Source organism: Sceloporus undulatus, chromosome 3, assembly GCF_019175285.1.
Source record: "Sceloporus undulatus isolate JIND9_A2432 ecotype Alabama chromosome 3, SceUnd_v1.1, whole genome shotgun sequence".
NCBI classification, from domain to species: domain Eukaryota; kingdom Metazoa; phylum Chordata; class Lepidosauria; order Squamata; family Phrynosomatidae; genus Sceloporus; species Sceloporus undulatus.
The window spans coordinates 15,953,999-15,975,907 of NC_056524.1; the positions used below are offsets into that span (position 1 = coordinate 15,953,999).

Below are 21,909 nucleotides of genomic sequence, written 5' to 3' on the forward strand. Positions count from 1 at the left end.
ATTTATGACATACAATTTAGAGAGGAAGATGAAAAGTTTTTATGGACCAAATGTAAGTTTAGGGCTATAAGATGTTTATTTTCAAAGGTCTATACCAAAGAGTATGACACCTCATGAGCTCCACAGCTTTTCATATTTTAAGTGCTCACTGGTCAAATTAATACACTATATTACACGAGAAATTCTCCATCTGCAAGAGAGAAAATTAAACTATTTGTCATTTATTGCAGCTCTCAGCTTCCATCCCAAGAATGTACAACTGGCAAAATATGCCATCTTCTTCAGCACCTTGCTTCAAGCACTGGCAGGTAACTCGATTCTGAGACTTTTTAAAAGTACTCAGAGAACACATTTCTGAAATAAAAGATACTTAGAACTGACACTTTCTTACTCAAGGCTGTATTTCTACAGCCCTAAATTGTAGAGGATGTGAAGCATAGCTGCAGTGTTTCCCTAATTCCCTTTTAATTTTCTCTATCTCTCTTACCAAACGAGTGTCAAAAATTAAAATGAAACTCCAATTAGGAGATGAATTGTAACAATGATGTGGTTCTTAGCATCAGACAAAGCTTGTGAATAGTCAGATGACTGGCAACTCAGCAATATTCTCCTTACTTTCAGCTGTCTTTGTGTTATAAGGCAGACAGATACGCATACAAAACAGTTATCTCTCTTTTTTTAGATTGGTCTAAAGAAGCTCAAGTTCTTGTGAGATATTCTTTGGGTTTTGCTAATTATTATTATTATTATTATTATTATTATTATTATTATTATTTCTATTTCACCTTTTCCCGACAGGGAATCAAGTCAGATTACAACAGGTATTAAAACATCAGTTTTAAAATTACAATCATGATTAAAAGAAATAACATATCCCAACCCTCCCCCCAATAAAAACCAATTTAAAGAGATTAAACAATATAAGTGTTAAAAAAGGAAAACATTCCTGTTAAAGGTTGGGTAAAATTGAAAATGAGATTCAGTTTTGGTTGGGGGGAGAAAGGTGTGCTTTTTACTGGGGAAGGAAGTGGAGGTAATTGTCCTGGACTGCAGCCAGCACACACAAACAACACCAATAAGAATGGCTTCGCAAGGCAACTAGCAAAGCAACTGGAAGCAGTCCACAAACCTTGCAAGGAGTGAGCGTTAGAGAGCAATCCAAAAGCCAAAGCCAAAGTCAGGAGAACAGAAGTCAGAGTAGTCAGTCCAGGTCAGGGCAGCCAGAAGGTAGCAAGAGTCCAATTCATTCCAAGGTCCAAAAGTCAAGGCAACAAGGAGTCAGGATACAAAAAGAAAGTGCCGGCAATAATCACACCAAAAGATTATGCAATAAACTCTAGCATTGAATTGGTGTCTCCCTGCTTCTTAAGTAGGAGATTCCCTCCTCAGCTGAGGCTTGTTTGCCAGTTGTCTCTCAGCAATCCTCCTGGACCTGCATCTGCCAACACTCTCAGCCCTGCATTGTTTAAAGGAGGGAACCTCCAGGCCTGGTTCCTCCCTAGAGTCACCACTAGGCTGCTGTGCCACCAGAGGAATCCCATCAGCACTAGGACCTGGCTGAGCCTCCTTCTTTGGGGCTGGGAGATCAGGGCTGGATTCTGGCAGAGCAGGATTAGCACCTGGTGTAGCCTCAATTAGCTCTTGCACTGGAGCAGTATGAGCACCTGGTGTAGCCTCAATTAGCTCTTGCTCTGGAGGAGCCCCATCCTCCTCCTCATCCTCCAAGACCTGCTCTTGACTGGCCATGACAGTAATAATATCGAAACTATCAGCTGTTAGTTGTTAGACCTGTATCAACCTATTCCATGAGGTGCTGTTGGTAGTGACTTCTTGAATCTGCACTGGGGCTCTTCCAAACATTTTATTTTATTTTATTTTATTTAAAACTGGACTCTGATTTGCAGAGTTGATACTATGCCAGCATGGTATAGTGGTTTGAGCACTGGACTATGACTCTGGATACCAGGACTCAAATAGCTGTTCAGTCATGAAAACTCACTGGGTGACCTTAGGCAAGTCAAACACTGTCAGACCCAAAGAAACCCATGACAGGGTCACTATAAGTCAGAAATGGCTTGAGGGCACCCAACATGGTTTGATGGGAAATTTTTCTCCTTTGATTTAAAAAAAATTAAAAAGACGACAATATTGGCTGTATTCAGTACTGCAGTTATGAGTGCATAACCTAGAATTAAACATCTGTGACTGATTCATATTTATGAACACTATGTAGCCACAATCATGGCACTATTGCCATGACTGGAAATTCACTCCCGTACTTATTCTACCAGGCAGCAGCCACACTGAATTACGGAAATCAGGGTGCAAGAGAATAATGTTTCCACTCCATCCACCCCGTGTCCAGGTGGCAAGCATGTGACAACCAGAAACTGCATGTCCTCATAGTAACCATTTCTACTTTAGGTTTCCTGGAAATTTGAGAGAGAAGAAAAGTAAGAATTAACCCAGTCAAAGGTTTCCCTTTTGTCCAAATTTGGTGGTTAATGGGTAGAGACAAAGCTCTGTCTGAAGTTTAGACCTTTGCCTCTCCAGTTAACATAAAAAGAAAAGATGTCTGCTTGAGATTTTGGAGGGTTGCTATGGGCTAAAATAAGCAAATCTGGGCTAAATGAGTAAACAGTTTCCTAGTCCAGTATTAGGCACTATCCAGTGTTCTCAGGAGAGCTAATTTAAATCCTTCCCAAACAGTTTAATAAAGATCAGAAAGTGGCTATAAAGTCTCACTAAAGTAGACCTATGCTGAAGAAAACAAATCTGTTTAAACATAGAAAATGCTGTAAGTACTTAGTGATTTCAGGTTGTAATAAATAAATAAATAAATAAATAAATAAATAATGAGGTCATTCAGACTACATTTTACCCCAGTTGCCAAACCGGTTTAAAAGTTGGAAGTTCTCACTCGCGCCGATTTTTTCACTACCCGATCAGGGACTTCCACACCAGATCCAGGGCAAATGCCCTTTAGCACGATGTTTCTGAAAGTGGACTATTTACCCTTTCTTTCCGGAAAACAGAGCTGCGCCTTCTGCCGGGCGGTCTCCTCCCGGGGTGTCGGAGGTGCGCATCTGCACACCGCCCCGGGAGTGCCGCCCATGGACTGAGGAGCACCGCGGTGGGACTCTTTTGGACGCTTGCTGGCTTTGGCGTTTGGTGGCCAGAAAGCGAGAGGGGCCTTTAAGAGACACCTAGGGGGAAGCCAGGGAGGAGCCCGCCAGGTGAGAGCGGCGGGTATAAAGCCGGGCAACTGGACCCTCTCTGACACGCCCCCTTCTGCCTCCTCGCCGGACCACCGTCGCCGCCAGAACTGCGCCTTCTGCCGGGCGGCCTCCTCCCGGGGTGTCAGAGGTGCGCATTTGCGCACCGCCCCGGGAGTGCCGCCCACGGACTGAGGAGCCCTTAGAGCAGAGGATGCCTGGGGTGGCTAACCTCTGCTCTTTATATTGTCACAGAGGGGTGGGGGGGAGGTTATGGATGTGGGGGATGCATGGGCTAGGGAGGAAAGGGATAACATCGTTACGAGCGGAGCTCCCATTGAGGTAGTGTGGGGCAGGGGGAGGTATGGCGGTGGGAGAAGGGACTTGCGTTTCAGGGGAAGGAGAGATCGATGCATCATATCTATCTCCCCTTCCTGTCCCCCTCCCAACCAAAGGAACCTGAGGGTCGCTCCAACCGTGCCACAAACCCTGTCGCTGCTCCTGTGCAATGCCAGGTCGATCAACAACAAGACCCACATCCTCCACGACCTGGTGGAGGACAGTAATTGCGACCTGGCTTGCATTACCGAGACCTGGCTTGGGCCTGAAGGTGATGCTGTGTGGGCTCAGGCCCTGCCTGCCGGGTTCTCGGTGAAGGACCAGCCCAGGTTAGGTGGGCGGGGGGGTGTGGCCTTGATACATAGGAACACCGTGTCCCTCACCAGGAACCACATCTGACAGACGTCCTATATTGAGTGTATTTACCTGACCCTAAAGGCTAGGGACAGTCTAGGGATTCTGTTAGTGTATCGGCCACCCCGTGTGCTAGCGGACTCCCTTAACGAGCTGACACAGCTGGTCGCTGAACTGATGTTGGAGATGCCCAGGCTTCTTGTCCTGGGTGACTTCAACATCTCCCTCACGGCCAGCTATGTTCCACCCAGTGCAGCTCGGGAATTCATGGAAACCATGGCGGCCATGGGCCTGTCCCAGCTGATACAGGGTCCTACGCATTGTGCGGGTAATACTCTCGATTTGGTCTTCTGTTCGGATGCGGAAAATCCGTGGGCGGAAATAACCAATATTTCCCCCCTGTCATGGACGGATCATTTCCTGGTGGAGGCTAAAATCAAGGTCTCTACCCAGATCCCCCCGGGGGTGGCAGACCTGTTAGGATGGTCCACCCTCGAAGTCTGATGGAACCCAAAAGGTTCCAGGAAGCCTTAGAGGGGCTCATGGTTGGAAGCGACGGCGACTCTGTTGATGCCCTCACCGGTATTTGGAATACCGGCCTTTCAAGGGCTATACACAGTATCGCTCCCAAGCGCCCTCTCAGCCTGCTTCTAAGCGTAAGCCCTGGTATACGGAAGATCTCCGGGCAAGGAAGCGGGAACTGAGACGGCTAGAGTACCGTTGGCGGAAACACCTTTGCTTAGACGACAAGGCTCTCCTAGACCAACTGTTAGAGGACTACGGAGAGGCGATACGAGCAGCAAAGAACTCGTTCTATGGTGCTCGTGTCACGACCGCGGAGTCGCTTCCAGCAGAGTTGTTCAGGGTGGTCAGGGAGCTAACTCAGCTCCCTCCTGCCCTGAACCAGATACTTGAACCTTCTAAGGCCTGCTGTGACAAATTTAACGACTTTTTCGTGGATAAAACCTCTCGGATAAGCGAAGGTCTTAACGCCAACATTCAGGCAGAACCTAGGGTAGAGGCATCCAGAGCCTCCGTGGACTTTATTAAACTGGATCAGTTTGAGTTGGTGAGTACCGATGATGTGGACAAGATCCTCGGAAGTGTTCGGAAGACAACCTGCTCTCTCGATCCCTGTCCCTCATGGTTAGCGGCCCAGGGGGGACCGGCAGTAACTTTATTGTTACGTCGGATTATAAATACATCTTTGAGGGATGGGCAATTTCCATCTGAACTAAAATTGGCCATTGTAAAACCTTTATTAAAAAAGCCCTCCCTCGACCCCCTGGTACATAACAATTATCGGCCAGTCTCGCTGCTGCCATTCTTGGGTAAGGTGATCGAGAGGGCGGTTGCAATCCAGCTTCAGGTGGTCTTGGATGAAACGGATTATCTAGACTCATTTCAAGCTGGCTTCCGGGCGGGTTACGGGGTTGAGACGGCCATGGTCGCCTTGGTCGATGATCTCCGTCTGGGCATCGACAGGGGAAGCGTGTCCCTGCTGGTGCTCTTGGACATCTCAGCGGCTTTCGATACCATCGATCATGGTATCCTTCTGGGGCGCCTGGCAGAGGTGGTAATCGGGGGCACTGTGCTCCAGTGGTTCCGGTCCTACCTCTCCGGGAGGTCCCAGATGGCGCAGCTGGGAGATGTGTGCTCCAATGAGCGGGCCCTGACAACTGGGGTCCCTCAGGGAGCCATTCTGTCTCCCATGCTTTTTAACATTTACATGAAACCGCTGGGAGAGATCATCCGGAGACATGGGGCGCGGGGTTATCAGTACGCTGATGACACCCAAATCATTTTCTCTATGTCTCCGACTGATGCAGTGACTGAGGACGGCGTCTCTCCTCTCGTGGCCTGTCTAGAGTCAGTAATGGGCTGGATGAGGGAAAACCGACTCAAGCTGAATCCAGAGAAAACGGAGGTACTTGTGATAGGTTCCCCTGGTCCAGGAATGGCGGTGGTTCCACCTGTCCTGAATGGGGTCACGCTCCCTGTGAAGGACTCCGTGCGCAGTCTGGGGGTGCTTCTTGACTCGTCGCTTCACCTGACTGCTCAGGTGAATGCGACGGTCAAGAGCACCTGTTATCAGCTTCGGCTTATTCGCCAGCTGCGCCCATACCTGGCCCAGAGGGACCTTGAAACTGTAGTACACGCTCTGGTAACCTCGAGATTGGATTTCTGCAACGTACTCTACATGGGGCAACCCTTATACCAAACCCGGAAGCTACAAATGGTGCAGAATATGGCAGCCAGGTTGGTCACTGGCATCTCCAGGGCCAGCCATATAACACCGGTGTTGAAAGATCTTCACTGGCTGCCTATTCGCTTCCGGGCCCAATATAAGGCGTTGGTGATCACCTATAAAGCCCTAAATGGCTTGGGCCCAGGATACCTGAAGGACCGCCTCTCCCCGTATATTCCGTCCCGCACCCTCAGAACATCTGGGCAGCAATTACTGAAGGTGCCTGGGGCCAGGCTCACCTCCACCACGAGGAGGACATTCTCCATCGCCGCCCCAGCCCTTTGGAACATGCTGCCCACTGAGCTCCGCTCGGCTACCTCCCTGGCCCAATTCAGAAAGGATCTAAAGACCTTTCTATTCCAGCAGGCATTCCCCGCTTAAAATCCTGTGGGCCTCCCTCCTCTCCTGTGGCAAAGAGGATGGGCTAATGGGGGCTTTTAATCTGTTTAATTTTTTTTGTATAATGTATATGTAATTTTTGATTTTATTATTGTATTGTATGAATTGTTTTATTATTGCTGTAAGCCGCCCTGATCTTGGGAAGGAGCGGGATACAAATAAAAAGTTTATTTATTATTATTATTTATTCTTCCCTGCTGCCAGTAAATATGAACTCAGCCCCAGTCATGATCAGGTTCAGGGAGGGATTTAGATGAGAGGGCGGGCAGTGGGAGGATCATGCCTCCCCTCTCCCACCAGCTTTTTGCAAGTGGCTTTTTCCCTTTTTTTGTAATTTTATTGACAGATTATGCACATGCTTGTGCTACAGATGGGTACATATGGATAGAATGTGTATGCTTGTGTTACATTTCCCTTTCCTTTGCTTGCTGCCACCCCCTCCCCAATGTTGCTACTCTCATTGCGGCAGGCAGCAGGGGGGTACCTCTTCTGTCTTCTTGCCCCTCTCCTCCTCTTCCCTGTCGTCACTGCTGCGGCTCTTCCCTCAGCTTCTCTGCCTTCCTCCCTCCCTTTTATCTCCCTCTCACCCTCCTGCTGTTGCTTGCCCTCCTTTTTTCCTCCTCTACTTTCTCTTCTACGCTCTTCCTTATCCTCCTTCTCCTCCTCCTCTGCCAACGCCCCCACGGGGTCTTTCTCCTTCTCCTTCTCCTCCTCCTCCTGACCTCCTCCTGCTGCTGCTCTTCTTCCTTCTCTTCCTTATCCTGTTCCTCTTTTTCCTCCTCTCCCCACATCTTCTCCTCGTTCCTCCTCTTTCGCCTCCTTTTACCCCCCTCCATTGCCCTGCTGCTGCTCGTCATCCTCCTCCTCCTCCTCCTCCTTTTCCTTCTTTTCCTCCTTCTCTTTTGCCCTCCACTGTCCTGCTGCTGCTCACCCTCCTTTTTAGCTTCTTCATCCATTCCTCTTTCCCTCTCTTCCTCCTCTCCCTGCTTCCTCCACGCTTGCAGCCGAGGGAGAGGAAGAGCAGAGTAGAGGAGGAGGAGGAGGAAGGAAAAGGAGGCCAAGCGGCAGCAGCACGACCAAGTGGGGAAAGGGAGCAAGAGGAATGCACAGGAGGCAGGATGGGCTGGGAGTGATCCCCAGGGAGCCAAAGAGCAGCAGGCTTGCCTAACCCTTGGCCTCCAAGGCAGGCAGGCAGGTAAGTGGGCAAGGCAAGCCAGGAGGGGGCCCTCAGCCACTCAGCCAGCCGGCTCTCCATCCCTCCAGAGAGGCCAAGGGCTGGGCAGAGCAGAGCTGAGCAGAAGGTGGTGGGTGCTTAGGCCTGATCCAGGCGGAGGGCACGGCCTCCTTCCGTGCCTCCCTCTGTCCCTTTGCCACCTCCTGGTCTCTGATGGGTGGCCATGTGCTGCAGGGCCAAGGAGGAGGATAGCAGACAGCGGCGGCAGGAGCAGCCATGGAGCGCCGCTGACTGAAAGGCCCTCCTACCCTCCGGAGCAGGAGCCAGGCAGTGGCAAGTGGGGGCAGGCACCTGTATCCTGCAGGAGCTGCCTGCCTTCCTGGTTCCTCCACTTCTGCTGGCCTCCCAAAGTCCCCTGCGAACAAGTTGACAGAACATGCACACACTGCCGCCAGTTTTTTAAAAACAGGAGGGGGGGAAAGGCCCCATTCGGTTGGCCAATGGCTGTAGGATACGTCACCTTTGACAAAAGCGGAAGTGAACTTGATTGACAGCAAAGGAGGCTTCATTTTAAATCGGTACCGCAAATGTGAACTTCAGAGGGGTAAATTGCCCTGATCGAGGTAAAAGATAGTAGGCACTTGTTTCCAAGTAGATTCAAGAGGGGGGTACCCAGATCTTCCCAGCTCTATCCAGGGCAAATGGGCAAGTGGGAATGGGGCCAATAATTTATTTGTATCTTGCCCAATCAACGAGGAATCCGGACAGCTAACAACAGTGGAAGTACAATAAAAATACAATAAAACAAACAAACTAATCCCTTCCCAGCCCCCCAGCCATATAAAACAGACAATAAGCAATATCAATACAGCGGCAATCAATAGGAAAACATAAGAATGTTACAAGTCAAACAAGGTTCATAGAAAATCCTTTCTCCAACCCCTCAGCACAGGTCCACATCAAAAAAATATTTAACATAACATAATACCTGATAGAAAAAAATATATATAAAAATAGCAATTACAATATGTCAAAAGCATGATCCATATAAACATAATAAACATTGAAACTACAATTTATCACAGTTAATAAAAAACAACGTTCAATTAAACAAAGGTTAAATTAAACATGTACAAAATATTGTGAATCATGTTCTCTAAAATAGTGCTTTACATCACTTGGAAACAGTGCTTGCTCCATATTGGGGAGCTTATATGAGTGTCATAGCCTTTTGTTGTTCAATTGTTGCATGTTTTTGTAAGAATCCTGTATAAAATTTGTTTAATTGCTTATTTTTGGTGGACCCTGAGCTTCCAAGCATCACTTTAAAAAAGAAGACAACTCACTCATAAACCCTATAAGATTAATTTTTCTCCCACAGTAGGAAATTAAAAGTTGCATCATAATCATTTTGCCAGTTTGCATTATTTTTCTTGTACTACTAATCTTCTATCACTCTTGCCTAAAAAAATGTCTGTGTTTCCTCCTGTTTCTTTGGATGAACTTTCTACACTGCTGAACTCTTCCAAACTTGCAACTTGTTCTCTTGATCCAATTCCTGCTCATCTTCTAATTTCTATAGCTCCCTCTTTTCTACCCTCACTTCTCTATATCTTTAATCTCTCTCTCTCTACGGGCTCCTTTCCTTCGGACTTTAAATATGGATGTTTATCACACTATGCTCTTAAAGAGCTACAATTCCAGTGTGACTCCTCTAGCAGCCTCCTGTTGCATGCTGGGATTGGCAGTTTTAAGGAGCTGAACTTCTCTGCCTGAGAATTCTAAATACCCCTCCTTAAAACTGCCAATCCCAGCATGCAACTGGAGGCAGCTAGAGGAGTCACACTGGAATAGTACCTCTTTAAGAGCTCGTCTGATAAACACCATGCTCTCATTTCCCCAATTCTGAAAAAAATCTTCTCTTGGCCCCCATTGTATAGCTATTGTACGATTTCTCTTCTTCCCTTTCTTCCGAAGGTTCTGGAATGGGTCAATAATTCTCGCTATCTTGAGTTTCTTGACGCCAACTCCATTCCCAATCGCTTTCAGTCCAGTTTCCTCCCACAGCATTCTACAAACACAGCTCTCACTAATTTCTTTACTCTGTTCTCATTCTTCTTGGTTTGTCTGCGGTCTTTGACACTGTTGATCACGGTCTTCTAGTTGACATAGTTTCTGACCTTGGGTTCTCGGACTCTGTTCTTGATTGGTTTAGATCTTGTCAGATAGTTTTTTTGCAGTGATCAGACCTCGTCCTCTGTTCCCTTATCTGTTGGAGTTCCTCAGGGCTCTGTTTTTGGTCCCCTTTTGTTTTTTCTCTACACATTGTCCCTAGGAAAACTTATCCGCTCAACTGTTTCTTTCCACCCCTGACCTTTCTCCAAGGCTTGAACAGCAAGTTACATCATGTCTTATAGCTGTCTCTCAGTGGATGTACCATCAGTGTTTGAAGCTTAACATGTCCAAGATGTAGCTTCTTGTCTTTCCACCTAAGCCCTTCCTCCAATACTCCTTTTCTGTTACTGTTGACAACAACTCTATTTGAACAGTCCAGGAAGTCCGCAGTCTTAGTTTCATTTTTTATTCTTCTCTGTCGTGTATCCTCCAGATCCAGGCCAAAGCCAAGGCCTGTACATTTTTTCTCTTCAGTATTGCTAAAATCTGCCCATTTCTTTCAGTCTCTACTGCCAAGACTCTGGTCCACGCTCTGGTCGTCTCACAACTAGATTATTGTAACCTCCTGTTGGCAGGGCTTCCTCTCTCTCACCTCCGTCCTTTAATTTCTGTCCAGCATTCATCTGCATGCATTATTACATCCTCTCGCTACTTTGACTATGTTTCTCCTCTATTATCATCCCTTCACTGGCTCCCCTTCCCCTTCCGTATTCAGTATAAGCTTCTGCTGTTGACTTTTAAAGCCCTGCATGGGCTGGCCCCTCCTTAATTATGTAACCTTCTTTCTCCTCACCTTCCCACTCGTGCCCTCCGTTCTAATACTCAAGGTCTGCTGTCTCATCCTAGGATTTTCACTGCCCCATCCCAGATTCGTCCCTTTTCACTTGCTGCCCCTCACTCCTGGAACCTCCTTCCCCCCACAAACACGAGTCATCACTTTTTTAACCAGTTTCAAAACTGAGTTGAAGGCCATCCTGTTCAGAGATGCGTTCCCAGGCATTACATGACTATTATTTGTTACCTGACAGTTTTAATTTGTTGCCTGCTTTACTTTATTGTACTCTTTTCTGTATTGTTATGTATTATTTATATGTATTATGCTATTATTTCTTAGATTGTACACTATGGGCAGGTTTACCTTTTATTGTTTGTATGTAAAGCGCTGTGTAAATCTACAGTGCTATATAAATAAAGCATAATAATAATAATAATAATAATAATAACAACAACAACAACAACAACATTAGCATCCATTGTTAAGGACTGCAGAGTTCTTCTACGTTGTTGGGCTTTTTGCCACAGTGATACATTTGGCATGGGTGTTTCCAAGCAGGTGATTTGGGGAAAGCTGCCAGAGACTGGTTATCTTCCTCAACTGTGAATTGCACCGAATATTCTTATAATCTGAACTATCACCAAGAGGATAAGACACTGATGCTCAAGTCTTGAGTATTTCTTCAGCAAGAGAAATTAAGTGATGGCGTCAGCTGTCTTAAGTATGTTGAAGAATATCTTCCCTTTGATTATATCAACAGAAGCCTAGAAACCTGAGCAGGTCTGTATGGTATGATACCACAGATAATCACCAGAAACTTGTTTGAGTCTTATGTATGCACAGGTCCCGCAGAAATGGTTGGACATTATTATTATTATTATTATTATTATTATTATTATTATTTGTCTGATGCACAATGTTCATATTCACTTTGTGGTCATAGAAGTAGGGTTGTATGTGTGGTATTGCCACACATGCAGATGCAGTTTTGGTTGTGCATTCAGTTCTGGAATGTTCTCATTCAGCACAAGTGTTATATAATAAAATCGGTGTGTAACTTTACATGCAAAGATTTACGCTATGCAAATCTAATCTGATATAGGAATCCAATCTGATTCTTTTTCAATGTGTATTTATTTTCCTTCTTTCTAAGAACCATACAAACAGCCCAACTCTCAGAGCATCCTGAAACTTACACCTCTCAGTGATTTGACCTATATGAACATAATATTAAAAAGTTGTAATTTGGGGGGAAGTTGACAATCTAAAGCAGTGATTTCTAAATTTTGATCCTTCAAGTGTTTGGGACTTCAACTACCAGAAGCCCAAGCCAGCTTGGCCAACCGTCAGGACTTCATAAAGCTGAAGTCCAAGACATCTATGGTCCAAAGTTTAGGAACCACTGTCCTAAAGCATCATGTTGTCACATGACTCGGTAACAGATTTCTTGCAGGGGGGGGGCAGGACATGTTTCAGCTCTGCCCGCTGGGTTTTTAGATTCCTACTCTGAGCCCAGTACAACCAAGTAAAGTGGTGATCCTTTGGTAGAATGAGAAATTCTGGAAAGGTGTCTAAAAGTTCAAGAAGAATAAAGAAAATCTGTAATGCTATGGAGCACAGACAGTATGTGTCTGCTTGACTGTACACCAGGCATGAGCAAAGTGTGACCCAGAGCCTTCCAAAGGCTGTTTCTGTGGCCAATAATTCTGTTGATGTTGTTAGACATCAAATTGACTTTTGAATTATGAGAGACCTCCAACAAGTCTAGCAAATGCAGGACTGGGTGGTTCCTCCCCCTCTCTTTTTCCTACTGCCTACTACTTTGCCAGTCTTTTTCAGAGACTCCATTGGACCAACCTTGAACCATCCTTTTCAAACCTTCTGCTTGGAAGGTGATAATTTCTGAAAGACTCTTGGAACAGTATAGGTTGCAGCTCCCTCTACCACAATGCAAAGTTTTAACACTTTTAACATTTTTTAAAACACTGTGGTACAAGCTGGTTTCAACTAGGAAAGGAAGAGGGCAATAGAGATGAAGACCATATGCCAGATGGCTAAACTCAATCTGGGTGGACCTGGACCTGAGCATGTAGGACCTGAGTAGAGAGGATGAGGACAGGGGATCTTGGAGATTCCTCATCCACAGGGTTACTATGAGTGTAAGTCAACTTGAGGACAGTTGACAACAAAACAACAATTTCAAAACTAGTTTTGGACTTCCAGCAATCTCCACTTTATTTTCTTTGTTTTTCTTTTTTTTTCTTTTTTCTTTTTTTTTTTCTTTTTTGTTTTGTTTTGTCTTGTGTTTTGTTTTAGGGCAGGCTACTTGGCCCCTGGAAATCAATAGTGATCTCCCTGGATCAATGGTGGCCGATGGATCTGATAGAGAACTGTAAAGCTATATCTGAGACATGGCTCATATTACTTTAAGAAGGTAAGGTAAAGGTATTCCCTGTTGACAAAGTTGTCAAGTTGTGTCTGATCATAGGAGGCAGTGCTCATCTCCGTTACTAAGCCGAAGAGCCAGCTTTGTCAGAGACTACTCTGTTATCATGTAGCCACCATGATTGCACAGCATGCTGTTTACCTTCCCACCGGAGTGGTACCTATTGATCTACTTGCATTTGCATGCTTTTGAACTGCTAGGTTGGCAGAAGCTGGGACTAGTAATAGGAGCTCACCCCATCATGTGGCACCTGGGCCTCAAACTGCCAACCTGCCAATCTTGCAAACAACAGGAGGGGTATTTAGAATTCTCAGGCAGAGAAGTTCAGCTCCTTAAAACTGCCAATCCCAGCATGCAACAGGAGGCTGCTAGAGGAGTCACACTGGAATAGTACCTCTTTAAGAGCATAGTGTGATAAACATCAGAGTCTTAACCAGTTGTGCCACCGCATCCCAACCTGTTACTTTACACTTTAACAAATCTTAGAGCAGGATGAGGTACCATAACATTCTATCAGTTAGAACAAAGATACCTGTCCTTTCTCTCCTTTCAAATCCTAACTTTAAACCACAGCCATCCCCTTCCCTCACATGGCTATTGCCTCACCAGTGCATCCAGAAAGAGAGGGTGCTGAGACCCAAGCATTCCTGTTCTTATCACTGGACTCTTTTCTTCTTATTGCTGTTTCTCCTCCATGCCCCTCCATCTGTTCCCCACCAAAAAGGTAATAGCTGTGTTGGGTGAGGATGGCTGCAGCTGAGAGTTAGTGGTTTGAAAGATGAGGAAATACACACACCTTTGTCTCACTGGACTGAACTTTACAGTTCCTCCAAGATTTATTAAAGATTAATGTTGCACAAGCCCCTTCCCAAATCCAGTCTGGTAACCCTGGGGCACACAATCCCCAAAATCAAAAAGCAGGAGTAATTTTTCACTGGCCCCTCTTCCCTGTAACATTGCTTTGCTGTTTGGAGGCCAGGTATAGCCTACAGTGGGTGCTGGATGTGAAAAATAGGTCCTTAGTGCTGCCATAGTTACCCATACCCTGATCTAAGTTATGAACTCCAACTGTGAAAAGGAGCTCTCATAACTGAGTATTCCTCCACAAGACATACAAAAGTAAAACATTAGCAAGAAGGCAAGGCTTGGTCCCTTCTCCATAACTTCTTTATGGAGTAAAATTGAAAGCAGGGAGAGGAGTTAATGGAGAAACATTCATTAATTCTGATGCCTATCCAACTGGCACCTGTACATCCTAAAAGCAAAGATATTGAGACATCACCATTGTCCGGGAAATCATATAACTCTAGAAATAATGGCCTAAAATGCAAGCCCCTAAATTCATGACCCACCCTGAGCCTTGGGATAAGGAAGGAAAGACATCTTAATAAATGCAGCCATCTGCTGAGCTCAACAGCATGAAATGTCAAGCCAACAAGCATTTCTCAGCATATAAAGAGGGGAGGGAGAATCATAAATCTCTGCATGGGAATTACTTTATCATGAAGCGAAAACTCAAACAGCGTGCTGCATACATAGATATATTCCATTTATTTCAAACCTAGTGCATTAGAGACAGAGTTATTTGTTTGTTTTTTTAAGGAAAGTAAGAAAAGAGCAGGGCTTGCCCCCTCCAGTGCCACAGAGAACATGGCAATGAACTGCAAGGCCAACACCTGCATTGTGTTAGCAACAAGCGGCTAAGGCTGTGTTCTGGGAGCATACAGAGGACAGGAGAGGTGACAGGTCACAGCTGGCAGTGTGTGGCTTGCCACTCACATAGGTCACCCAAGCTGCATTCTCCATAGTTATCTTCCATTCCCTAGCCCTTTAGGGCTAGCAAATATGGCGTGATGTAGTGGGAAGGGATCACAGGGGAGAGGTTATGGCTCACACAGACAATGGTTACCCACTAAGCTATGTACTATACTCTGCAGGGTGCATTGTAACTCTTACACCTCCAGTCATTAAATACTGGTGGTGGAAGAAAACACAACATTGCATATCTTGCCTGACAAGAAGACTGAGAGATGATTTGAACCCCTGGTCAGAAGGGGTGGCATACAAAGATGTAGTGGGCCTTTCTGCTTCTCCAGAGGATAGGACCAGACCAGAACCAATGGATTCAATTACAACAAGAGAGATTTTAACTAAATATTAAGAACTTTCTGATGGTAAAAGCTATCTGACAATGGAAGAAATTATCTCACCAAGTGTTGGACTCTCCTTCATGGTAGGTTTTTTCACAGGTTTTTAAATCTTAGGTATGACAACCAGCACTGAGTGTTGGACTACAACTCTGGAGATCAGGATTCAATTCCCTGCTCAAGCATAAAAAGCCACTGGGTGACCTTTGGCAAGTCACACTCTCTCAGCCTCAGAGGACTAAGCAAACCCCCCTCTGAGGAAGCTTACCAAGGAAACCCTATAATAGGTTCTCCTTGGAGTCACCATACATTTAAAAAATTACTTGGAAGCACACAGCAACAAATCCCATTGATTCAATAGTCTACTCTAACCAATCAATAGACTCTGGTCAGAATCTCCAAAACATTGAGCTAGGAAAACTCTTTGGACATCAGTTGGGTGATTTCCCCCATCCTACCAAGGAAATAAAGATTGTACAGCTGACTGGTTTTTTTGCTGGTTTCCAGATTCCTTTTGCTGCCTAAAATTAAGCTGCAGACAGATTGTTCAGAGAATTTAAATGGGGGAGAAAGTCCCATACGCTGTGGGGAAAACTGGATCCCAGCCAAAAAATTAATAGAAACAGTTTAGATGCTGCCTTGTTTCCATCTCTAATTAATATTTACATGCCAGATCCAGAGAGATTGTTGTTTATTTAACAGCATTTCTTCAGTTCTTAATGTAGCTGTGTATTGGCAAAGCTTCACTTAGCACAATTTTTTTTTAAAAAAAGTAACAGCTCACTCTGTTTATGATAGTAAATTGTTTTAAAAGAGGTTTTAAAATGAAGGATAAATATGACTTTTTACCCATATGTGATATGCTGGGGCCACTATTTTTCACCACCTAGTGTGGTGCTCCAGATCTGTTGCCACATATTACCATGCTCCACTGGCTATGGGAAGCCACCCTGACTACATACATTAATCCTACAAGGCAAGAATCGAACTATATATTCAGAAATACAATGCCATCAAACTCTTCTTGGGTTTTACTGTTTCAGTACCATGGGAGAGTGCTTACATACTATTTCACATTGAATTTGAATATGAGAAACATGTGTTTCAGGCGGAAGTGTTTTAGCCTAGCCTTCTCTATGTGGTGTTTGGCACACACATAAAAGATCTTGAAGTTATTGTTGATCAAAAGTTAAATATGAGCTAGGAGTGTGAAGCTGCAGCAAAGAAGGTGAATGCTATTTTACCCTGCATTCGTAGAAGCATAGTTTCCAAGTCAAGGGAAGTAACAGTCCCGCTACATTCACCATTCATCAGGCATCATCTGGAGTACTGCATTCGGTTATGGGTGCCTTATGTTAAGAAGGATTAAGAAATTGGAGCAGGTTCAGAGATGGCTGTTACTCAAATTGCAGTGTCTCAAGAGGGCATCCACTTATTGAATTCAAGAAGGGAATTAATTTAGCTTAATAGGAAGCAGTCAAATGGCTAAAGCAACTCTAGAAGGAACTTTTAGCCTATGTGTATCGGTTCTAAACCCAGAACTCCAGAGGCAGGTTCCAAATTAGTTTTATTTATAGCAAGCTAAATTTACCTACAGATAAATCATTTGTAGTTTTGTGAGATATTTGCCTTCTCTCTGAGAGAACTCTGGTGCCACAGCAAATTACAAATCCTAGAATTTCACAGCATGGAGCCATAACATGTCAAATTAAAGTGGTGTCAAATTGCATTGATTCTGCAGTGGGGCAGCAGCCCAGTTCCTTTGCTACCCATGGATACAGTTCATCGTGTTCTGGGGAAAAGAACTAGTTAGATAGTCCCCCTACTACCTGCTCACCTATCTTGGTCTAGATTGAAACCCCCACATTGAATCATTTATTTCCTCAGATAGAACACTCTTCTTCCTTTGGAAGAAGATGGGCAAAGTGGGTGTTCAACCATTTCACCTTTTCTCCAGCACCTGCTAGCATACAGCAGACCTACTACTTCCTTGTCCTATGTTCTTCCTCCCAAAGCTGGGAGGGGGAAAAGAAAAACCCTTTTAAATTATTTTCAGCCTTTCTTGTAAGCTGGAGCTCATTCTGACTGTTAGCCCTCCTGACCTTCTCGCTACAGATACTGATTGTTCATTAGTCCTGTTCTTTGGGTGGTTTGCCCCCCTTCTTCCATTTTTATCCATGCCCTTTTTAAATCTCAACTCATCAGAAAGCTCCTTATGGTACCACTCCAGTTTCTTTAGATGCTTCTCATGTTCCCTTCTTGCTTCGAATTGTTTGTGAATGTGCCTTTAATATCTCATCTTTAAAAAACTTTCATCCATTACAAGCTCCCTTCTCTCTGAGTATTTCTGACCTACATTCAACTTTCCATTTCTTCTGTATAACAAATCCAAAAGGGGACATGCCATTTCTACCCAAGGTTCCCACTATTTCACTCTGTTGACTAGTGACAATCAGGTCTAAGATAGTCGCCAATTTTATGGAAAAATGAGATCATCAAGGTAAGTTAGGAATTTGTTTAACTTCTTGGGAAAGTTTGACTTGCTGCACACACCAGGATACTTGCATTCTTCTATTACTACTACCTCCCTTCTTTTTTCATTGCTTGGTCATCTGATCTGAAAAGAAATCATCCACCTGATCTGTGTGATGCTATGTGTCTTGACACTATGGAGAAACCCAACTTGTAATCCCCCTCACACACAACACATCAATTCCTGGATTGCTGGAGAGTAAAGGGATTGATAGCAACTGTGTATCTTCAAGCCATTTCAGATTTATGGTGACCCTAAGGTGAAGTCTCACCAACCTTTCCAGGGCTAAGAGTCTCATTCACCCAATGTCACCTACTAGATTTCCATGGCTGAACAGAGAATCAAACCCTGGCCTCCAGAGTCCTAATTCAATGTTCAAACTACTACACCATGCTGACTCTTCAATAACAATGCATACAACTATTTTTCTTTACAAGGTGTGCTACAACAGACACCAGCAGGTACCTTTAGGGTCCTTAGGCTACCCCAGTGGTGACATCCTTGCAGAGCATACTGCTACATGAAAATAGCTGAATGCATCCTTCACCAGCAACCTGAAAATAGTTTGCAAGGTTGCAGAGGAGACTTAGACTTTACCTGGACGGAACAGACATATACAGTAACCAAGAAAGGGAGCAGCTATATTAGAAAGCAGTCAGGCATGCACCATCATAATGTACTAAAATCCTATGTTCTACTATATTGTGCATCCCTCTCTCATCAGCTTCTTTCAAATGCCCCATTGAGATCCATTACCAAGCTGAAAAAAATGGCTGCACTATAAACAATTGTGATTCTAATACCATCATCACCACATTTACTTTTGTTTGCAGCCAATTAACCCAGCCCACTCCACAAGCCCTGCAAACTAGAGCTTTGGATGGGACATTGAATGTAATTGTGCAATCATAAAATATGATCCACTAGTTAAAGGATTTCAGATCTTAATTCTAATCCTGACTCCTTTGGAACATGGTAACAAAAAGATTAAAGCACTGGAAATGGGATATTCACACATCCTTTAAAAAGGGAGGGTTAAACCAACTATGACAATTCCACTATGGTCATCCCACTTCTGATTAGCTGCAGAGATCTCACTTCAGTTCCTTGTGCAGTTCTTTTTGCATTACTGCCAACAGGATCATGCTGAATCCACTTCTATCACATATATAGAGAACACTGATAGATCTATGTGAGAGACTACTATTTCGGCTCTTAGTTCTACTTATTGGAACCAGCATGCAGTATAGTGGGTGCTGCACCAGAATTTGAATCTCCACTAAATGATAGAAACCTACTAGGTGACCTTGGACAAGACACATTCTCTCAGCTTCAAAGAAAAAAAAATCTCTGAACAAATCTTGCCAACAAAACCTCATGATATGTGAATCTAAGGCAGCAGCAACTTGAAGGCACACAACAACAATTGCTATTTCAGCTCTTAGAGTTCTATTTCTTATAACAACACATCGTATTATAGGCATAGTGACCAGGAAGTAGGAATGGTTGTGATGAATATAAATGTAGGTCAAGATGCAGGCTGAAGTTCTATTAGATGGAACTTCACTAAATCTCCTGTCTCGCTTCAATGAAAACCCATCTTTTCCCATGTTGCCCACCCCAACACAACCATGTAGCAGCCAGTAGAGAGTGACATTTGGTTATGTGCCTACACAGTCAGATGCACAACAGTGATATTGTCCTCTGGGACCTCCAGAACATCCCAGTTGGCACTACTGGCATATAGCCAGATACTTTTCAGCCACCCCCGCTCTCCATCGGCTTCTATATCGGCACGCTGGGAATAGACAACTCAACAAAGATGGGCTTTCTGAAGGTTTGATGTGTTGCAAAAGAGGTTACAATTCTGATTTCCACTATTATCAAAAAAAAGGGATGTAACACAGGCATATGCTGGATGTAAGAGAGCCAGCCTGGCATAATGGTTTAAGTGTTGGACTATGACCCTGGAGACCAGAGTTTGATTCCTTGCTCTGCCATGAAAATCACTGTGACCTTGGGCAGATCACATACTCTCAGTCTCAGAATTAGGCAATGGCAAACCTCTGAAAAAACCTTGCCAAGAAAACCCCATGAAGGGGTCACCGTAAGTCAGAAACGACTTGAAGGCACACAACAACAACAACAAATACCTGTGAGGCCAGTTGTAATTTACTAAAGTATGTCTTAAGATATTCTACACAATATAGAGCACTCATGATTGCAATTTTCTTTTATAATTAATCTTTTACTAGCAGGTTTCATCATAACTGTAAAGTGCACTCTTCTGGCACAAACACTGCCTCTCACCCCTCAAAACTGAAACACACACACACACACTGCTGTGCATCTCTCTCTTCTTCCTAAACCTAAAAGCATATTTGCCCTACACAACAATAGTAATCTGCTGCCACTTTAGCTACTATGGTTTCATTTTATAGAAACCTGGGATTTGCAGTTTGTTTAGAGCTCTGCAGGAGAGCTCTAGCGCTATAGATAAAAAAAAGGGGTCTAGAGGTTTCTAGCAGAGATTTCTAAGTGCATCTCCAGCTTATAAACCCCAGGGTTCATTAAGAAAGAGCAAGGCAGTTAAAGTGGTATCAGACTGTTATAATAATTAACTAGAAAAACATTTTAACTCCCTCCACCTCTGTCTCACCACATCATTCCTACACCACATCCATTCTCTCATTTTCTCCTGCAGTCATCTGTATGCAAATACATTCCACGTAACATTCTACACCTGTCACTCATTCTTCCTACACTCTCCTATTAGATTTACAAGAGCTAATATAACACAAGGACATAAGCTATAATACAGCTCATCTAACAATGAACAGTAGGACGTGCACAGAGCTGGTAGAGTTTAGATGCTTAGTCATGCAAAATACAGAAACAGGTATCAGGTCATTATCATTAACTATATTGTGTTAACTTCATTTGTATGCCATCTAGTTTGGAGGGAAAGGTGAGGTATAAATAAAGTAAATCATCATCCATCTTAGTTTGGATATACACTCGTCCCTCCACATTCAATTGGGTTAGGGGCATAGGACCCCCGTAAATGTGGAAAAACCACAAATAACAACATTATGTTTTTCCCTGAGAGAACACTTCTCTAGGAATCTCCAGGTCCTTCAGTGCAACTCTGTGGTCAACATCTGCCAGACATTGACCATAGAATTACGTTGGAGGAGCTGCAAATGCCTAGTGGAGTGTTCACTCTAAGAATCCCTAGGTCCTTCAGTTTGTCTATTGGTTAAAGTTGTCCATAGAGTTGTGGATAGAGGATCTAGAAAGAACATATTAATAGAATCCATGAATAATTAAAGCCACAAATATCAAAGGCACAAATGTAGGAGGGACGAGTGTACTATTTAGCCACACAGCCTCACTACATAGGTTCATTACAGAAATATGATACAGTTTATCTGTGAATTGCCTAATTCTGAACATTGGCAGCATCTGTAGCAAACATATATGAAAATAATACAGATCAGAAATTGCCTGTAATATCTTGTGAATATTACTTGTCCTGCAAGCCAGTTTTAAGACTGAGATGTGGCTATGTGCCCCATATTTGGATTGTTTATATAGACAACTATGGTGTCTTCCCCAGTGCAGCTGTTGTTGTGTGCCTTCAAGTCATTTCTGACTTACGGTAACCTCTCACAGGGTTTTCTTGGCAAGATTTGTTCAAAGGGACTTGCCATTACCTTCTTCTGAGACTGAGAGACTGTGACTTATCCAGTTGGTTTCCATGGCCAAGCGGGGATTTGAACCCTGGTCTCCAGAGCTATAATCCTGTACTCAAACCAGTACACAATGCTGGCTCCCAGTAGAGGACCATGTCCATGAGCTTAACCAATAAAATGTCTTGAATCACAGAATCTGGTGTATTTCAGTCAGGCTTAAAATACTGGGCCCTGTCCAAACAGAGCTTTTCAAAGGAATCATTACATCACAGTCTTTTCCAAGTCTCTGGCCTTTCTTCCTCTAAGGCAAAGAATCCATGCAGTAAACCTTCACTTGTGGCACCTAAGTTCACAGACTCTTAGGCTACATTGACACTCCAGAAATAATAGTTTGACACCGCCTTAATTG

At 44.2% G+C, this 21,909-nt stretch overlaps 1 protein-coding gene across 1 annotated transcript in view; it reads right to left on the reverse strand.

Moving 5' to 3' along the window:
- Positions 1-7,782: 7,782 nt before the first annotated feature.
- The window catches only part of LOC121925168 (basic proline-rich protein-like), a 155,860-nt gene continuing 141,733 nt past the window's right edge, over positions 7,783-21,909 (reverse strand). Inside the window, exon 12 of the mRNA XM_042456996.1 lies at positions 7,783-8,144. Within this exon, the coding sequence (XP_042312930.1) occupies positions 7,783-8,144 (362 nt within the window). The remainder of the gene's footprint in view (positions 8,145-21,909) is intronic.